This window comes from Brassica napus, chromosome A4 (assembly GCF_020379485.1).
Source record: "Brassica napus cultivar Da-Ae chromosome A4, Da-Ae, whole genome shotgun sequence".
In the NCBI taxonomy this organism is placed as follows: Eukaryota; Viridiplantae; Streptophyta; class Magnoliopsida; order Brassicales; family Brassicaceae; genus Brassica; species Brassica napus.
The window spans coordinates 19,820,099-19,840,757 of NC_063437.1; the positions used below are offsets into that span (position 1 = coordinate 19,820,099).

The 20,659-nt window shown below is 35.5% G+C and overlaps 2 protein-coding genes and 1 pseudogene across 2 annotated transcripts; 2 read left to right on the forward strand and 1 right to left on the reverse strand.

Annotated features, from left to right (window-relative positions):
* Window positions 1-517: 517 nt before the first annotated feature.
* On the forward strand, window positions 518-2,129 carry LOC106447473 (probable membrane-associated kinase regulator 4). The gene has a single exon (XM_013889401.3). It carries the CDS (start codon window positions 1,005-1,007, stop codon window positions 1,941-1,943), a length of 939 nt encoding a protein of 312 aa, XP_013744855.1. The 5' UTR covers window positions 518-1,004; the 3' UTR covers window positions 1,944-2,129.
* A 9,039-nt stretch (window positions 2,130-11,168) lies between these two features.
* Window positions 11,169-12,856, forward strand: LOC106448927 (annotated as a pseudogene).
* Window positions 12,857-13,878: 1,022 nt separating this feature from the next.
* LOC106447474 (SAC3 family protein A) lies at window positions 13,879-19,341 on the reverse strand. The gene is made up of 14 exons (XM_013889402.3): window positions 19,083-19,341; window positions 18,935-19,003; window positions 17,626-18,477; window positions 17,036-17,455; window positions 16,807-16,908; window positions 16,469-16,566; window positions 16,223-16,391; window positions 15,695-16,153; window positions 15,476-15,616; window positions 15,340-15,399; window positions 15,015-15,145; window positions 14,702-14,835; window positions 14,388-14,617; window positions 13,879-14,288 (listed from the first exon to the last, which is right to left on the reverse strand). Exons 2-14 carry the CDS (start codon window positions 18,989-18,991, stop codon window positions 14,193-14,195), a joined length of 2,949 nt encoding a protein of 982 aa, XP_013744856.2. The 5' UTR covers window positions 18,992-19,003; window positions 19,083-19,341; the 3' UTR covers window positions 13,879-14,192.
* Window positions 19,342-20,659: the final 1,318 nt, after the last annotated feature.

Below are 20,659 nucleotides of genomic sequence, written 5' to 3' on the forward strand. Positions count from 1 at the left end.
AATCAAATTCGTTTTTAGTTTTTATTAATTTATATATTTAATTTATTAAAGATATCATTGATATTAACCACTCTAACTTTTAACGTTGGAGCTCTGTTGTTAAAAATTACTTTGCAAATAATAGTATAGATAGATAGATGTTGTATTTTCTGGAGTTTGTACTATAAATATTAAGATTTGAGAATATTAACCAAACCAAGCGAGTGTCAAAGTTTTCTTTTAACAGAGTCATTTGAATGTTTTTAATAAAATAAAATGTTATGTTTTATATAAATCATTCATTTTTTCTTTAAATACATTATATATACTTTTGATCTTAAAATTTTATGTTCTGGTTGTATCTACTAATGTTTTGTAAATTTGGGAAGAAGCAAACATATCACCTTATCTGTAGATTAAATGTCTTTGTGTTAACATTACAATATACGGGTCACGACACAATCATATCGTTGTATCATACTATTTGGTCAGTGTTGATGTATTTATTAACCACTAACCAATAAGACAGAAAATTAGCAAACACGTGGGCTTCTACCAAGAATATTGTCGCTAATCGTCGTCCTTGTCTAAATTTAAAGAAATCCAAATACACATAATAAAACACCATAAGTAAAATAATTATCAGATAGGCTATTATACCAATACTTAAAGTTAATTATGTATGAGATACTTTTGTTTTTATTCTAAAACTTTGTCTTGCTATTCGTTCTTTCATTGTTTAAGGTTTAATCACCATTAGTGAAGATGATGAACCCGTTAACTTTCTAAACCCAATCAAATAAATCTTCCTAATTTTATTATTTATTTCCTAATATTTTTATCATAGATGTACGTAAAATAAAAACACAATTTGGTCCACACTCCACAGTTGTACCATCTTTACCAAATCAAAAACCTAACACTAAACTTTCTCTTGCATATATAAAAACACACCTCCTCTACTCTTAACTCATATCACTAATCACCAAAACATAATACAAAAAGAAGAAACACGCATTAACAAAATGGCAGCTAATCTAGAGTGGTGTGACAGTGATGTAGAGGAAGATTACATAGACATGGAAGTCACTTCTTTCACTAACCTCGTACGCAAAGCTCTCAACAACAACAACAACAAGCCTAGAGAATTTGAGTTCCAAATGTCTCATCTATGTCCTCTCGAGATAGACAAAACCACTTCTCCAGCAGATGAACTCTTCTACAAAGGGAAGCTCCTCCCTCTTCACTTACCTCCACGTCTCCAAATGGTTCAAAAGCTTCTAGAAGAGTACACCTTTGATGAAGAGTTCTACAGCACACCGTTAGCCACCGGTACGGTTACAACTCCGGTGACGAGTAACACTCCGTTTGAATCTTGCACCGTCTCTCCGGTAGATTCTTGTCAAGTGAGCAAAGAGCTTAACCCCAAAGACTATTTTCTTGAATATTCAAGTTCACTGGAGGATGATGAGAAGAAGAAATCTTGGGGCAAGAAGCTAAGATTGATCAAACAGTTGAGTTTTGGAACTAAGATTAAAGCTTCGAGAGCTTATCTAAGATCGTTCTTTGGGAAGTCAAGTTGTTCTGACGAGTCGAGAGTTGCTGATGAAGGATCTATGTTGAGGTATTCTCGAGCAGAGAGACCTAAAAAGCAGAGTAGCGGTTCTGTTCCTAGGAGCCATAGGAGATCGTTTTCGGTTTCCATGAGGAGACAAGCTGCAAAGAGTTTGAACAACAAGTCATCGGCTAGCTTAGGGTTTCGTCCGTTGCAGTTTTTGAAGAGAAGTACGAGTTCGAGCTCAGAGGTAGAGAACTCTATTCAAGGAGCTATCTTGCATTGCAAGCAATCTCAGCAACAGAAGCAGAGGCAGTATAGTGTTAATGAGGTTGGATTTTGTTCGTTGTCAACTTCCAAAACTGCAAGGGCAGATGATCAAGAACGGGCTCAGATGTTTAGGGGTTAACTAAATAAATAAATTAGACTGAAGACGATGAGAAGATAATAATGAGTGAGAGTGTGAGAACTAAAGATTAGATTCTTTGTTTTCTTTTGATTTTTACTCTTATTTTGCTTCTTTGTTTTTCGATGAAATTTCATAAATCCCTAAGGCCATTTCCGTGTAAAAAATAAATAAATATGATTACAAATATTTGTTTTAGATTCAGTTACATGTGATTAGAAATTTTTTATTCGATTCCAGTTTCGAAACATAAATTAATTCAAGTGCCTACCATAATCTGAGAGTATTTAAGGATTTTATTATTCAGTAGTAGAGTGGTAACTTTTTCTCCCAATATATGTGTTTAAAATCACATATGTTTGATGTTGTTTAGCTTGTTTATCTTTATTTTTCTCATATTGGTTTTTCTTAATATTGACATTACACCGCATAACAGTTATGAATTAATTTTTTTTTTTTTTGCTATGGTTGTTCATAATTGATTTTATATAATTGTAACTAAAAATATCATATGAATAATTTAATTTAAACTTAATTCTTGTGAAAACGTGGATTGTCTCTAATTTGACACATCTTTTGAACTTAAATATTGCATAAAATCACCACAAAGTAGTGATATTAGCAGTGTGAATAAAAGAGAAAGAGGAGAACAAAGTGACTGAAAATTATATCTCTTTTCTTATTGAATAATATTTAGTTACAAGCTTCCTTTTATATACAAATGGAAGGGTTTCCTAAACCTAGTTCCCTCAGTCTTGGACCACGAACCACGTGTCGATTGCTTAGATGCACTCCACAGCTTGCAAGGGGACATACCGGTTAGATAGGGACATCTCATAGTCAGCTACAGCTGGTCTCTTTGTCCTTATGCTCTGTTGCTTGGACAGTACGGTTTTACCGTTGTGGCTTATCAATTCATGTTGTTGGGCCTTCTCTCCTGGACTCGATAAGCCCACTGCGGTTTGATGTTGTATACTTTCATCCCCCCGCAAACTGATGGTGGTGAGATTACCAACACTCAGTTTGGTACGAAGTGTCTGAAACGACTGTCGTGGTAGTGACTTAGTAAATATATCTGCAAGTTGCAGTGCAGACGGAACGTGTTGAACCTCCAGAACTCCCAACGCCACACGTTCCCGTACATAATGGTAATCAGTCTCAAAGTGTTTTGATCGACCATGGAGCACCGGATTAGCAGTGAGCTGAACGGCAGAGAGATTGTCACAACGAAGAATGGCAGGTCTTGGCTGATGTATCCGCAAATCTCGAAGGATAAACGACAGCCACGTCAACTCAGAAGCAGTGCTCGCAAGGGTTCGATACTCAGCCTCTGTGGAGGAGCGAGACACGGTGGGTTGCCGTTTAGCAGACCAAGACACAATATTGGAACCAAGCAGAACACAAAAACCCCCTGTAGAGCGTCGAGTATCTCGACAGCCTGCCCAATCACTGTCACTATATGCCAAGACATCCAAGTTACAGTTGCGAAAGAAGTGAATTCCCATAGCAGAGGTTCCGCGAAGATATCGAAGGACTCGCTTCAACAGATGGAAATCAGCTTCAGTCGGAGAATGCATTCTTTGACAGATAAAGTTAACAGCGAATTGGATGTCTGGACGAGTGATAGTGAGATACTGAAGCTTCCCAGCAAGACTACGGAAGTATGTTGGATCAGAAAAGAGACGTTTATCTTCATACACTTGATCAAGGCGCAGTGGAAGAGGTGTGTGAACCGGATTACACTCAGACATGTTAGCATGATGGAGGATCTCCTCTGTGTATTTTGTCTGACTCAGAAACAGTCCGGATGCGGTACGTTGCGCCTGAACCCCCAGGAAGTAGTGCAAACTGCCCAAGTCCTTCATAGAAAAACGGCTACTGAGTTCAGCTATGAGAGACCGAAACAGAGAAGGGTTTGAGCCAGTGAGCAGAATGTCGTCCACATACAGTAAAAGCACCATTGTATCACCTTTGTGATGATAAACAAAGAGAGAAGGGTCGGCTTTACTGCAGATGAAACCGTACTCCAGTAGATAGTTACTGAACTTGTCAAACCAGGCTCTAGGAGCCTGTTTGAGACCGTACAAGGCCTTTTTTAGAGAGCAGACATGATTGGGTTTAGCACTGTCTTCAAAACCAGGTGGTTGGATCATAAACACTTCTTCCTTCAACTCACCATGAAGAAATGCGTTCTTTACATCAAGTTGAGTAATACTCCAGTTCTTTGATGTCGCCACAGCAAGAACAATTCGAATAGTTGAGGTTCGGACAACCGGACTATAGGTTTCAGTGAAGTCAATCCCTTCTTCTTGACGGAACCCCTTAGCAACGAGACGAGCTTTGAGTTTGTCTAGTGTGCCATCCGCATGAAGCTTAACCGTGAAAACCCATCTGCACCCGAGTATATTCATATCCTTAGTAGCTTCTGTCAGCACCCACGTATGATTCTGAAAGATAGAGTCAAGTTCATCTAACATCGCTTGTCTCCAGCCAGGATGTGCCAGAGCTTCTGCAACAGTTTGAGGTAATGATGGAATTGTCTTACTTGCTACCAAAGCATACCGAGGATTCGGTTTCCTAATGCCCATCTGAGACCTTGTGGTCATTGAGTGGCTAGCACGTGGGTCATTCTCTGGCGCCATTGTGGTTTCTTGTTGGAGAGGAGCATGATCCGGAACTGACCGCGCTTGTTCTGAGACACGTTCAGGAGTAGATGGAGCTGCTTCATGTCCAGAAGGGGCTTGTATACTGTCTGGAGCTGGAGTCTCATCATGACCCGTAGGGATGTGGCTAACATCTTGTGGATATTCCGAAACTTGGAGAGGTACAGTAGGTAGATAAACTGGAGGAGAAGATGAAGTTGTACCTTCTTGCCAAGCTTTCAGAAGACCCGTTTTATGTTGTACCACAAGATGTTTATATTTATCAGCAAAAGGAAATATCTGTTCATCAAAGATGACATGTCTAGATATATATACCCTCCCCGTAGGTGGATACAAACATCGATATCCCTTGTACTGGGGGTGATACCCAAGGAACACACAAGGTAGAGATCGCGGTTCAAACTTGTGCTGAGTAAACGGACGCAGACACGGGTAGCATGCTGAACCGAAGACTCTGAGAAAGGAGTAATCAGGTGACTGTTTGAGGAGTATTTCAGAGGGACTCTTCTGTTGCAGAGCCGCAGAAGGAATGATATTGCTGATGAAGTTGGCAGTATAGAACGCCTCAACCCAGTAACGAAGAGGAGTGTGGCTCTGGAACAACATGGAGAGCCCTAGTTCAGTGAGGTGACGATGTTTACGTTCGGCCAGACCGTTACATTGTATTTCATTAAGAGGAAAGAGTGGCTGCAACAATAGCAGCCTTGGTTACATTCATCAAACACTAACGACATATATATAAGCAAACCCTAGTTACATGATTCATCAAAACTTCTTATTGGATCAGAATATGGGCTTCTCTTGTGGGCTTCAATACTCCCCCGCAAACTTGGCGGCGGGTGAACACAAAGCTGACAGGTTTGAATGCATCTGAAGATGGTTTTGAAGGAGACATGACAAGTTAAGCAGGATGCTTGTAGTGTTGGCAAATGGCTTTATTCACCATTGTAGACAAATATTAGTGTGAGATCTTTTCAGGTCTATACTTGGAGAGTATCACATGGCTTCACTCAGAGGTTTCTTTTGAACTTGGAGAGCTTAGTTGATCTCACTCAGAGGTATAATTGTGACCTCTTTGTCTCACTATGAATATAGGGTTCCTTTACCTATTTCATTCTTCTAATATGTCTCATGAAAAACTCTTTTCACACCTACTAAACAAACGCTACTCACTCTCTGCCTTCCATCTATATACCACCAAAACAGTGACTCTAAACAACCTGCCATTCTTGTTGGCATTTCAGCGAGCACTTTGTGTGCTTTAACAAAACCAGACTTGCTGCCATAAACCCATTGTTATAACCAACCACAGCCTACTCATTTAACTTCAGGTTCCATACCTATGAATCTAAACCAGCCAGCAAGACAATCCAAGAAGCAACAATTTTCTATCCTCTGACTCAAAAGAGAGAAACGTAGATGATACCATGGATAAATGGTGTAGACTCTGAATCTTCAGGCAGATGAAGTCCTCTTTCTTTCTGGTCCGTTATGAGCTCGTCCCAGCACAACACCTTGGAGTATCGCATCTACAGAAGATTAGTGTTGTTGAAGAACATAAAGCTTCTGCCTTTTTCCTTTTTTTTTTTTTTTTTTTTCCGCGAGGAAAGAAGCTGGTGGTGTGTTCGGGACGGTCTTCTTCTGGTCGCCTGTCACTCCTGGAGCTTCAGCAATGCTTTGAGAAGGATGAAGTCACAAGCACTTGAGTTGATAAATTTTTTTTTTTTTTTTTTTATCTCGATCTGTTTGTCGGAAGAGCAAAGCTATCTGAGTGAGTCTTGTCTATTTGACAGAAGCGTGAAGAAATGAGAGATACTGAAGCGGAATGGTTTTGATGCTCAAATAGAAGATATAACACCAAGATCTACTCCCTGGTGCTCTGATACCATGTGAATAAAAGAGAAAGAGGAGAACAAAGTGACTGAAAATTATATCTCTTTTCTTATTGAATAATATTTAGTTACAAGCTTCCTTTTATATACAAATGGAAGGGTTTCCTAAACCTAGTTCCCTCAGTCTTGGACCACGAACCACGTGTCGATTGCTTAGATGCACTCCACAGCTTGCAAGGGGACATACCGGTTAGATAGGGACATCTCATAGTCAGCTACAGCTGGTCTCTTTGTCCTTATGCTCTGTTGCTTGGACAGTACGGTTTTACCGTTGGGCCTTCTCTCCTGGACTCGATAAGCCCACTGCGGTTTGATGTTGTATACTTTCAAGCAGGACAAAAAATTCTCAAAGGATAAAAGAGAAAACACATAAATTATTGGAGATTGATTGAGAATTTGAGAGACTGAAATGATGATTCCCTAAACACGAGTGTACAGAGTCAGACGGTCGCTAGAAAGGTTCACTTCTCGTAAAGTTGAAAATCTGGAAACATGGATCCTTGCTTTCAGAAAGCTGATCGCTACTTCGCTCCATAGTTATTTTTTAATATTTAAGTGTAATTTATTAAAACAAATCATTTATATGTCAATGAAGAAATTATGTCTACGTGTACATAAAAGCATCATTACAAGACATGATGACGTACACAGCAACCTAGGGGTTAGGTTGAAATCCGAAGTCTAATTAACCCATTTTCTAATGTTAATTAAGTATCTTATCCAGCGTCCTCTTTTTATGTTAATCTCTATCAACCTTTACACATAATAATCTGTTAATGGCAAACTATTAGTGTACAATATTGGTTAGAGTTGATATAATCTTGGTTTATGTTATTAGTATTGATACAAGATGTAAAACAAAAAAAATAATCCAAAAAAGAAGATGTAAAACAAAATTACAGTTACTTTAAAATGTAATTAACATCGACTAAATCGAATAACATAAAGTTCTTTAAACTTGATCATCTTTTTCTCGAGCCATCTTTTTCTCGAGCCCCTTCAGCTAAACTAACATAAACCATCCATACTTAATCCCTACGAAAACGTCTTCTTCGAAAATTCTTATATTATTAGAAAGAGATTTTAACAAAGTTTTATTTGAATTCTTTATATGGTTAAGATTAAAGTTTTGATTCTTTTATATCTTATTTTCTTTTGTAAGGTTTGACTGTTCCACACATTGTAGTTTCATCTAAATTATTTTTATATGGTTTATCCTCCATTATCTTACACATTGGTTGTCACTTGTCACTATGATTTTAGCCACTCACTCGTTATGGCTTTTTGTAAACCTGGAGTTTATCTAATGCATGTGCAGTAAACTCGAATTGTTAGATTAGATAGATAATAAGCCCAATAATATACACAAACAAATTTTTATAGTGTATGTCTCTTGCAAGAATTAAGGGACACTCGTGAATTTTGAGAAAATCAGTCGAAGGCCAAATGGAAAGAATTATGGTATCACATCATTATAAATATAATCATATAAGGCTTAAACAATATAATCAACTCTAAAAGGCAGCTTGGGAGGACGGGAAAGGACAAGAGAACCCAAAGCTGTGTACTACTTTTTAATAGCTTTTGGCGTGTTTGATTTAGAGCGTGTGCATCAATTTAAACTTTCAAAGCCTTAAAATAAGATTACCTTGTCCAAAGCTATTCTTTCTCTTTTGAACTTTTGTTTGTGGCATATATATATAAAACAAAAGAAGAACAAGACAATGAAAAAGGAACCCTTAGCGCATCATGCGGACATACTCATTCTGATTGTCCACTAAAGATCGCCATTTTATTAGGGAAGATTACCCATAAGATCAAACTTTTTAAGAGAAAGATGTTTCTTACATCCGTTACACATCAAACTTTTGTCAATCTCTTAGGCCCATCTCATGTTTGAATTAAGGCTACTATCATCACTTAGGATCATCACCTGGGGCTTACAATCAAGTCCAACTTGCTCTCTTCTAGTGGGTGTCCAGAAAACATGTGGTAGCTACCAATAACATTCCTCCGGCCAGGGGCAGACCCACATATCAGAAGGGTGTGGCACGTGCCATATACTAATTGCATAAATTGCATGTGCAAACTTAAGGACATATTCAACCGTGTTGCTTGTTGGCTTTAAAAGCTCAATTGCCCCGCCCCATCCAAGTTTGAAGCCTTAAATGAGCTGTGTTTTTCTCTTTTGCACTTTTTAGACTGTTTCCTTCTTTCCTTTGTTTTTCTGCTAAATAACATTATTCTCTTTTGTTATATATTTTTTATTTTTTTCTTTAACATCAGTTTTGGAAAAAAATATAATTTATTTAAATTCTACTTCCGAATTTTTTTCCAACTAAAATGAATATTTTTTTTTTAAATAAAGTTATCGTGCGTAGTAAATATATATATGATTTTATAATATTATTTATATTAAGTATCTAAAATTTTCTTTAACAAAAAAAAAGTATCTAAAATTTTAAAATTGCTTACCTTTTTAGTATGACTTACTTTGCAAAAATGTAAGATGTAAAACAGTATATTTTAAAAATTAATATAATGAAATTTATTAAATTATATTAATATATATATATATATATTATACATTATATTCCATGTTAAATTATTTTCTGGATCCGCTCCTGCTCCGGCCTCCATTACCGCATGGCCATTGATGGATTTCAACACCTTCAATGACTCCACTATCAATACCAAGGGGCGGCGAGGCACAACCTCCTTCTTCTTCTTTTTTCTACCACAACCTTCTCCATATTGTATGTTTAGTTTTTGTTGATTTGTAAGTTTTAAGTGCCAGTGTGTCCTTTTTTATAGGCAACAAACTATCTTAATATTTCATTAGTGGTCGTGAATCTACTGGTCATGATCCTAGCTAGATATGTGAAATCAGAGCCGAAGGCTTTTCGATGCCGTAAGCCAAAAAAAACAATACATAACAATATTAAATTATGACAAACTAATAGTATATATAAGTAATTATTATTTTGAAAAAATAAAGTTTTGATAGAAGATACACAAGTATTTCATTATCACTTTATGTTTATTTAACAAATAAAAAAAAACTGAAACATACAAATTAGTCTTTTAATTACATAGCTTCTTTCAAAATTTGTAAACTAAGCAATAAAAAAAATATAAAGATGACTAAAATATTAATATGGTAAAAAGTGTTATAGAAATATCTTAACTGTAATTATAGAAAATATGTGAAAATAACATTGATTGTGATTTGTTGATCTATGTAATCTAGTTAAGGAATCAACAAAGTTTGTCTATGTATATATAAAATTAAATATATAAATGTCTGCCCTATAATTTTTTGTCAAAATTATTCAACAGAAGCGAATGTTTCAAAATTCCTTCTGTAGGCACGGCTCTGTGTGAAATATGCTCTATAAAGATTATGCACCTACTGATCATCCTCGTAACTATTAGAAAAATAGATATGTCAAATATGCAATATATGTAACATTGTAACTATTAATGTTTTGTTTATCTATCTGATAGTTACTGAAAATTGTTTTTTTTTATAGTTAACATGTTTTAAAGTTTTGTGATTTTTATATTACAAAATATGTAGGAGGGTATGCAAACCAGAGCAACTGAAACTGATTGCAAAGACCAAAGTAACAATTATATTTATTTTCTTTATTTTTTCAAATTTTTTGCTTATTTTTATTTTAAATTATTTATTTCAAGCATCACTCTAACTAGTTAAAATATCTGATTGTTAACTTAGAAGCTATATCCTGAAAATCAATATGCTATTTTCTATTCCAGTCTTCTTACTATCAGTATTTATGATTGGAAAAATTCCAAAAAAAATATCCAACTACATTTCGTTAATACCCAAACTTTGCTATTTTTAATCAAATATATTAATTAGTTTCAAATGAAACTTCAAAAAAAATTCTTAACTTCAAAACAAAATCTTAAAAATTTCAAGTTTTATTTTAATTTTTAAAAATAAAAGTAACTAAATTTTTGGATAATATTTCAGTATTTGGAAAAATAATTCTAAAATTTAGTAATTTAAAAAAAAAAAGTAACTAAATTTCAGAAAACAAAACTAAAATTCATATTATTAAAAATTTAAGTTTATCCAAATTTAGTTACTTTTATTCTTAAAAGTTAAAATAAAATTTGAAAATTTTAAGATTTGTTTTTGAATTTTAAAAATTTCTAATTTATTTTTGAAACTAGTTATTAAAATAAGCATACTTAGAATATTAAAATGAACACATTTTTTAAGGTAAGTGTATTAAGATGTGCAAAATAATTAGTTTGAATATTAAACCATGTAGCAGAAAAAAAAGTTTGGGTATTAAAAAGGTTAAGAAAATTTAGTTGCGATAATTTATGGAATTTTCCCTTTATGATTTGATTCAAATTAATATGCCATAATTTAATTTTTTTTTTTTCTTTTTAAGAAAAATTTGACTTATGATGAGGCTTTTCTCATCGATAGTTAATCTTTATTTCTAGGCAATGCAAGTAGTCGGCCTTTATTTCTAAGATACACACGGGTCATTATTGATAATAACTGTGATAACATTATACAACTAGTTTTTAGCAAAAAAAAAAAAAAACATTAGACAACTAGTTAGATTGGGCATAAACCTATCTGTTGGTGGAGTCAAGAATGTTTACCCTGTTTCTTTTATTAACGGGTTATGCAGCACTGTGTATTGCTAGTGTTTGGTGTGATTATATTTTACTTGTGCATCAAGAAAAGAAGAGCTGTTAAGCAGAATGACATAGGTGAGACCGTGAGAGCTTAATCTTTTCAAGCTAAAAGATCGGTTATCGATTTCCATTAGCTTTAATCAAACAAGCAACTGATGATTTTGATTAGAGCTTATTGATTGGAGTTGGAGGGTTTGGTCAAGTTTACAAAGGAGCCTTGAGGGACAAGACAAAGATAGCTGTGAAACGAGGGTCTCCAAATCTCGCCAAGGTCTAGTGGAGTTCAAGACAGAGATCGAAACACTGTCTCAGTTCAGACACATTCATCTGGTTTCTTTGATAGGGTATTTGTTTTGTCAACTTCTTTGGTAAGGTATTGCGAAGAGATTGATGAGATGATCATTGTGTATGAGTATATGCACAAGGGAACGCTTAAGGACCATTTGTATGAGTCTGATAACCCTAGATTGAGTTGGAGACAGAGGCTTGAGATGTGCTGGTGCAGCTAGAGGGCTTCATTATCTCCACACAGGCTCCACAAAAGCGGTCATACACCGCAATGTGAAGTCAGCTAACATTCTCTTGGATGAGAATTTCACAGCCAAAGTTGCGGACTTTGGATTGTCAAGACTGGTCCGGATCTTGACCAGACACATGTGAGTACCGCGGTTAAAGGAAGCTTTGGTTATCTTGATCCAGAGTATTTGACCAGACAACAACTGACTGCGAAGTCTGATGTTTACTCTTTTGGTGTCATTGATCATTCTCTTCCGAGAGAGAAAGTGAATTTGATTGAATGGGCGATGAAGTATGTGAAGAAAGGGAAGGTGGAAGAGATCATGGACCCGTTTCTTGATCAAAAGAAACTACTATAGTGTTGTTTGTACATGAGGGAGAAGGATAGACCACATTGTGGTAGCACCGAGACGGATAGACCACAATACTTATTTTTTTCAGACCCATTGTTATATGAAACTGTATACATTGGAAAGTCCTAAACCGATTATTGTACTTTCTATTGTTACATACTATTTATTTGCATAACAGTTCTTTGGTGATTTGTTTAAAATGCTTTAAACTTCACTACATTGTGGAAACCCAAGTATTTCAGTAGGTGTTTAGGGTATGTGTAGCTGCAATATTATCAATTAAGGCATGGATCGTGTGCTACCGTGCCTTACTTTCAAATTTTGGTGAATTTAAGATAATTTATTTCATCAATCGGCGTATTAGTTGATAACAGTCAGATAAAAACACTAGCTAAATTAAGAAGAAGAAAAAAATACAGAACACTAGCTATAGAACCTGTTGAAATAGGTCAACTTACAACCTGAATTATCCAGAGGAGTGAAGGTAAATTATAACATGGCCATGATGAATGCATGGTCCAGTTGTAAGAGCATCATGAAAGGTAGAATTGTTGAATTGGATATCTAAATAATAATATATCAATATTTTCTGAAAAATCTTTTAGATAATTAATTTTATTTTTCTTTGAAAAATGTGTTAATAAAAAAATGATGCTTCTTAGTTTCTAAAATTGTCTATTTTAAAATTTGCAAAACTCTATATTTGAAGTTTCAAGGTGTTCTTTTTCAAAAACAAAATTTCAAATTTAACTCAAAATTATTTGTAATTTATGCTATGGTCCTTATATTTATCATAATTAATATAAATCTATAAAACTTTTATAAATCACTAGCACATATATTAAAATACCATAAAAATATTAATTAATAAAATCTTATACTAAAAATATTAAAATAAAAATAGAAATAATTAATTAAATATTTAACTACAAGAAAAATACCACATTATTACATAAAATTATTTCCATAATGCTCCATCTTTGGTTACACAAAAAAAAAATTGGACAATATTTTAGAAGTTCTAGAGCAAATTTACTAGACTATTAGTTTTATTGTAATATTTAAATTTGTGTAATAATTATTTCTTCATGTATTTTTTTTAAATTATTAAGTTTATTTTGTAATATTCTTGTTATCTAATTCTAGTTTTAAAATATTATAAATTTGTTTGGACAATATTTTAGAAGTTCTAGAACAAATTTACTAGATTATTAGTGTTGTTGTAATATTCAAATTTGTGTAATAATTATGTCTTCATGTATCTTTTTTTTAAAAAATTATTAAGTTTATTTTGTAATATTCTTATTATCTAATTCTAGTTTTAAAATATTTTAAATCTTATTTCAATTTTTTTTATTTAATTCTATGTGTAAAATTTAAATTTATAAAAATAAATTTGAAATACTTAAGATATACAAAAGTATTAAAGATTAAAACGATAAATGAAAAAAGATTTAAGAATTATAAATGTGATGCGTAATTAATTATAAGGATCAAATGCAAATAAAAATATAAAATTTCATTACTCAAAACTCTAATTTTGAAGTTCATTTTTGGAGCAGATAAAATGCCCACCCCTATGAGCCTGTAATTAGTATGTGTACTTTAAAGTTTAAACCTAGAAAATATTAAATTGGTAGCAAGTTTGGAAAATTTGTACATTATTTCCTAAAAATTAATTTGTTCATTTTGACTATAGATCAATCTATGAATAATCTATAGTTTGCATTTTGAACATTAAAACTTGAATTCTTCTTTAGGGTTTTGTTTTACTTCTGTTTGTTGCTCGGAAGCAAGAACAAGAGGAAGTGATAAAAAGAGAGCCAAATCAAAACATACTTGTATTTTTTCTGTTTGTAATTCCTTTAAATGTAAAATGGTTTTACATTATTGTTTCCTGGATTCCCTTTCGAAGTCTTTAAAAATAACAAAGGATTTTCCATATTCACAAAAACGAATTACAAACACATTTGGTCCTCTTCTATCAAAGTAATATAAGACCTAAAATGTCATATACCTGAGGTTATGTTTGGCAAAAGATGACGAGGTGAGAGATGCTTCAATCATCTTCGTTGGTCTCAAAAGATGTGATGAACTTCATTTTCCCCATCAGACTACACAACAGACATTAATTTTTTTTCATCATGTACGCGTAAAGAAATCATTGACATCTAGATATCGATCTCCATGAGCAACTGCATCTTCAGGTTCTGGCATGAAGAGACTCGTTGATGACGCCTGCACAAGGAAATAACACAAGTTCAGTCCTCATCCATATCTTGAGAATATGGCCCAGGTTACACCACAACATTATGGTAAATTCAAAAGATGACTTACCTTGGTATCAAGAACCATATCTCCGTTACTGTCAGCTATGAGGCTAGCACCATGGCTTTTTAGCCATTCAGAACACTCCTCCATACCATCGGTCTCCTTTTCACCAATACCTTCGCTTGAAGTACCAGCAAAGCCCAACACTTGGGCCAAGTATGAAACCGGGATACTAGGACGACAACTCCGTGAGATAAACGTCACTGCCTTGTAACGCATCTTCTCCACATAGAGATCTGCAAACAAAACATAAAAATTATACATCTACCCAACTGTTCAAACATATCAAAATAGTTCTCATAAGTGATATCTCCCCTTACCCATGAGGCAACTGTTCATGTTTGGCGCAGTCTTGTAGAGTCTGAAGAACATAACATAGTTTCCCGATGTAACGGCTGAACGAACTGAGAGAGCATGTCTAACTGCTTCATCACTCTTAGCTTCTTTGGATAACCTACAAAACATATTCAGATATCACATAACATGCATACAAAACCCAATTCAAAGGAAGTAATCTCTTCACATTGATAGATAGAGATGTAAAAAAGTATAACTATCCAGTTTATCAAAGTTTCTTGGTGAAGTGTCTATGCTTTAAACATAGCCTAGAAAAGGAAATGTAAAAGCACTGACCTGGACATAGATGATAGCAGTTCTCGATTGTTGTTCGAGTGTAAGGTAATATAGAGTAGACTGTACGCAGCAAATTCCAGAGTGCATCCTTCTATACCTTCCGCATAAAGGATTTTCAGCTGTGACAGGCACTGTAACAACAACAACAAAAAACAATTCAGCAAGACTACAAATACCCTGAGATTTATGTTAAGTCTCCTCAGGAATATACAATAGATGTATCCTACAAGATCTTGATTCTATTAGATTAGGAGAAAAGATAAAATCTAGACAATCTGAATGGTTACTATTCTGCAATATGGACAATCTTGGCTAGCGTACAAACCTGATTATACTCAGTCAAATCCCCAGCTTCCAAAGCAAATCTAGCATGCGTTTCATACACCTGCAACAGAACATTGACCATGGAAACATGATAAACATTCTCAATGCTCAGCATCGTTTGAAACTCAATAGTATACCTTCGCTGTTAGATGATTGTGTATCCGCTGTACTGTGAGGTCCTGGCGAATTGACTTTAGCTGATCACATTTATAAAGATAATTCTTTGGAGAATCCTGAACCATTGACAGAGCTTTCACCAGTACATCCTCTGGTCTTACCTGCAAAGCACAAATGAGTCAGTTAAAAAATATCAGTAAGTGCGTCAAAAAGATTACTAGGTATATAGTGATACTTACGGTGGTAGGATCCGGTGCAGAAGTCAGACGGAGATAACGTTTCTCAATTTCCTGGCAAGTTCCTTTAACGGTTAGTGCATCCCAGTCCATGTCTTCCACAGCTCTGCTGCCACTTTCATCAAAAACTTCGCCAAGTCTCATCGCAGTTCCCCTTCTAACATTTGAAATTTTAGGTGTAGGAATATCATTCCCTCGGCTGTGCCCTTGAACTTTCTCAAAACGCTTGGAACGGCTATCACGCCGCTTCTTCTCATCGGCAGAACTAGCAAGCGACATTGCGCTGGAATAGTAAGGTGTCAGTTCCTTCTCACTATCACTAGATTCCTCATCGTCAATGGCACCACCAGTAAAACGCTGTCGCTTCACAGGCCGCTGGAAACTCTTTTTCGCAGAATTTTGCGCAAAGTAAGTGGGCTTGGAGCCAGTGACAGCGTCCACCTTTTGAAAAGTCTCAGAGCTCTGCAAATATTTTTTTTTATCAGAACCATTCAGAGAATGCCTAGCAAATAACAAGGAGAGAATGTTTACCTTTTTGTTATTTACATTTGGGTGATTCCAACCTCCAAACTTAACACCACTGGTGAAAGTTGAAGCTGGCTTCACAAATGGTTTGGATTCCACTAACGGCTCCCATCTGCTTTTGGGGCGTCTTGTTGGGCTCTTATTTTGTAACGAAGATAGAGGAGTGGAGCTCGACCTGCAGTGCAAGGTAAGACTTAGTAGCAAATCATAGGAAGTAAATGTTCCAAACATATAATAACTTCAGGGCCATACTCAGTGTTAGTCACATCTGTGTTCAGGACAGTTGAGAGAGGCTCAATATCCCAGTCCCGGGTATTAATAGTACCATCGTTTGTAGCTTCGGTTATGATCTAGAAATACAAAGAAAGTATCAGCATCCAAAGCAACCCAAAATGGTATTCTAATAACTGCATATTGATTTCTTCTTGTTTATGGAAACAACTTAACCATACTACACATCTACTCAGAAGATAAAGGCGAAGTTCAAGCAAATATGGCAGCAGTAGCATTAAGATGTGCACAATGGGTGACAAGACATCATGCTAAAATAATGTAATATGTGTGCATCCACAATTCCTACTACCATTTACCTTCTTCAGGGCAGCCTGGCAAGACGCCTTTTCTTTATCATCTTTGCAGCGTGCAAAAGCCCTCTCCACAAACCCACAAAGCGCTTTTGGGAAGGTTCCAGGCTACAAGCAAACATGATTGTTTGTTTCCAATGTTAATTATAAAAGAGAAAATTTACTCAATACACCAATTAATGTCTACGTCACCTGCTACGTAATCAAAGTTCAAGAATTGAGAAAGGAGCCTTACCTCAGGCATAGCAGCGGTATGACCTTTCGGATTTGACATTGAAACACTAAGATACGCAGGTGTTTGGGTTGCACCGGCTGGTGATCTACCTTTATCCATTTTGGTATAACCTGATGGCAAGTTTGAAGCAATTCTAGGGTTAGTTGGAATCTGTATTTTGCTTACCCTTTGAGTATCCACTGACGGTGTAGTCTGAGTAGGCTGGCGATAGCCTAACGGTGCCTGATTAATGGAAGCCTGGGAGTTCAGTTCTTGAGGATATGTAGCTCTCTGATGACCCTGAATAGGGGTCTCATATAAGGGTTTTGTCTCCAGAGGACTCTGGTAATGATTTTGTGGAGGAACAGGATAATGAGCTTGCTGACTTGGTGTTTGATGCATCCAGTAAGCATTATTAGAGGCACTAACCGCTGCAGCCGGCTGAGAGCATAAAAATGACTTCTTAGTATTCAAATAAAAAAGACTCTAGTGAAAGAAAGCAATCCGTGACCATGTCTAAAACAATATGCACATAAAAGTTCTAATAATATACTCAAACTAAGCTTAAGAACACAAATTTGGTATACTCCCTTTTGAAAGTAAATCTGAACCTGCTGAGATGGTGGCTGAGTTGAGTCAGTTTCCTGCCTCCAAGTTTGGGCATAAGACGGAGCAGGCTGACCATTTGAAGCAGGCATTTCACTAGCAACACCACCAGCAACTGGAAAGCTCTGACTAAATGCACTAGTGGGAGGCAACTTTTCCGTGCCCGGGGCACATGGGACTTCTGTTTGACTGTAATAGCCTGGCCACTGTTGGTAGCTCTGTTGATAATGTACAGGTGTTGCGGTTGCAGCAGTGGCGCTATGAATGTTAGCAGCGTCAGGAGTATAGTTTTGATAAGGATAGTTTCCCTGGTTTGATGATGTAGGAGTCTGATTGACGTAACCTCCAGCTGTTTGGCTGTTATAAGTTGTACTCTGGTAACCTCCGGTAGTAGTCTGATAATCAGCAGGATTGTAGTAAGTTCCTGAATAACTTGCAGTCCCAGCATAAGATCCTGGATTCTGAAATGAGGAATAAGGAGCACCTGTGTTTTGATACGCCCCAACAGGCTGAGTGTATGGCTGGCTAGGTTGCTGCTGCTGATAGCCGCCACTGTAGTAATTTGTATACCCCGTGTTTGAGTAGTTTTGCGGGTCGGAAGGGGTCTGGTAAGGCGTATATCCACTGTAATCTTGAGCGACGTTTACAGTCCCAGACGTCGATGAGGATGTCTCGTGCACGTTTCCTGTGGCAGGCACTGGAGGCTGTGGATGGTAATAGTTAGAATTTGAATAGTTCCCATTCTGCTGCACAGCCTGATTATCTACGCTATAATTTGTCCATGAGGCAGCGTCAGACCCAGTTGAGTATTGATATGGAGATGTCTGCACTTGGCTTCCTTCAACACCATATCGTTTCTGCGGAAAACAAAAACAAGCATTAATAGCGGCAAGACTAAATATTTATCCTCCATATGGCAGTTAGAGCATGATTAACCCCGGTCTCTTATTTGGGGTGATTTGATACTTTTTGGCTAAGACACATCTCGTTCTTAGCTTTTTTTAGTTAGCCGAAGCTAAAAACCCCAGTTAAGAGACCGGGGTTAATCATGGCCTAAGTGAAAAGAAACATAGACAAGCAACAAAGAGAAAGGTCATCTTAGACTCCAGACTAGATCTAAAACTGGAGATGTTAAAAGCCTCAAAAATCTGATAATAAAGTCAGATTCTTCTTGTGCATAAACATACTAATAGGGCCAAAGACTGCCCTAACCGTTACAATGGAGAACTAACAAACGCAAACTAATGTAACATTAGTAGCCTAATGCATGTAAAGGAATGATATTTAATTGAAAAAGGTAAAGCTTTTTAATACCTCAATGGGGTTAGGGTCAAGTGGAGCCACGGTCTGAGTGTTCCCTCCTTGATTCATTACACAACCCTCCTGCATCATATCCCCATTCAATCAAACTCACAATACATGCATACAACAAAAAAAAAACTAATTTATGAACGATTTGTACCAGTGAAGAATCGATTTGTGTCTTCTTCGTTCGCTTGGGGAAGAATCGAGTATATGTAGAGCGGGTGATTTGAGATTTAAACGAAAACAAGATAACGAATTGAACCGGAAAAAAAAAAAGAACAAAACGAAAAAAGCAAGAGCACACAACAAAGAGAGAGATAGAGGGAGATTTGGAATCTATGGAGATTACAGAACACGGAGAGAGATAATCGAGGGATCTTGCCGAAAAGAAAATTAATATATGTTTCTGCTGGAGAGACGATGGTTTTAATCAATTTTTAACGATAGATTAGCGCTACCGGGTCGGGTCGGGTCTGCTCTTTTTGTTAATGCCTCAAATTTGGAAGTGTGTCTTTTTAAAAATGGAAAAAATAATTATTAGTAAAAAAATATGATTTTGCCATTTTTTTATTAAAAAAAAACAATGAATATAGACGATATTGATGTACAGTATACAGTTAATTTATATATTTTATATAAGATTTTCTAGTAAATGTTAGGTTAAATATCACTGATGAAGTTTAGACAAATCACTTAAGGGTATATGATGAATCTTGTAGTAACACACATCTAATTAAGTCTAGATAAATTATATTAATGTGCATGTAGTAGTTCATTTTAGGTCTAACGAACTGATTATAGAGGTGTTTAGATCTCCTATAAGCTTTATGAAAGACTGACCAGTAACATGATAAATGGATATAAAAAAAAATTGTTTTGTAGGAGATTTTAGCCGATAGATTCTCGGCTCTATGTTTAGAAAGACCCAAACCCTTTGTAAAGATTTATTTAATCTATATCTTTAAATGAGAAAAACGGCTCAAACTCATAATGAAAAAGTGTTCTAATCAAAACTTACATTTTACGACTTTTTGATGAGAGGATTCACCAACCTCGAATCCACCCTTCAACTCGTAGAGCTAGAGAGTCTTGTAGACGATTGAGATCCATGGTCGTCTTCTACTTAACTAACCTTCGACGATCTTAAAGCCGTCTAATAGCACGTGCATGTGGAACAGTCGAATAGGGTTTGAATATAAAAATAAAATTTTTAAAGAAATTTTCAACAATATATACATAAATAAATTATAGTCTAAAAATTTAAAATTTAAATACAGTACAGACTAATTTAGAGTTTATAATTTATAAAAAAATGTTAAACATATATAAGTAGAACTATTAATTTCTAAAGCTATTTTATTATGCTTTAAATATATCGTTAATATTTTTGAACAGGATCCAAAAAATAATTGAGACGGCCCTGAACAAACGCATGATGGCATTACATATACAGACAATCGAGATCTACGAATACGATCTGAAGATTTTTTTAGAAGACTAGTTTGAACCTTAAACCATAATCTTCTCTTTGATTTAGAACTAGCTTTTGTTAATACAAAATGGCATAAATTATTCTTCATATCATGGCTCAAATTATGAGCACAATATAATTAACTTATGCGTTTAACTATTAGCCTAGACATCGGTGGTACTCCTGAAGTTTTAAAAGTAATATGTACATGATCGTATGATAATACAACCAATCTTTTCACCAAATTATTATCCACCAAGAGA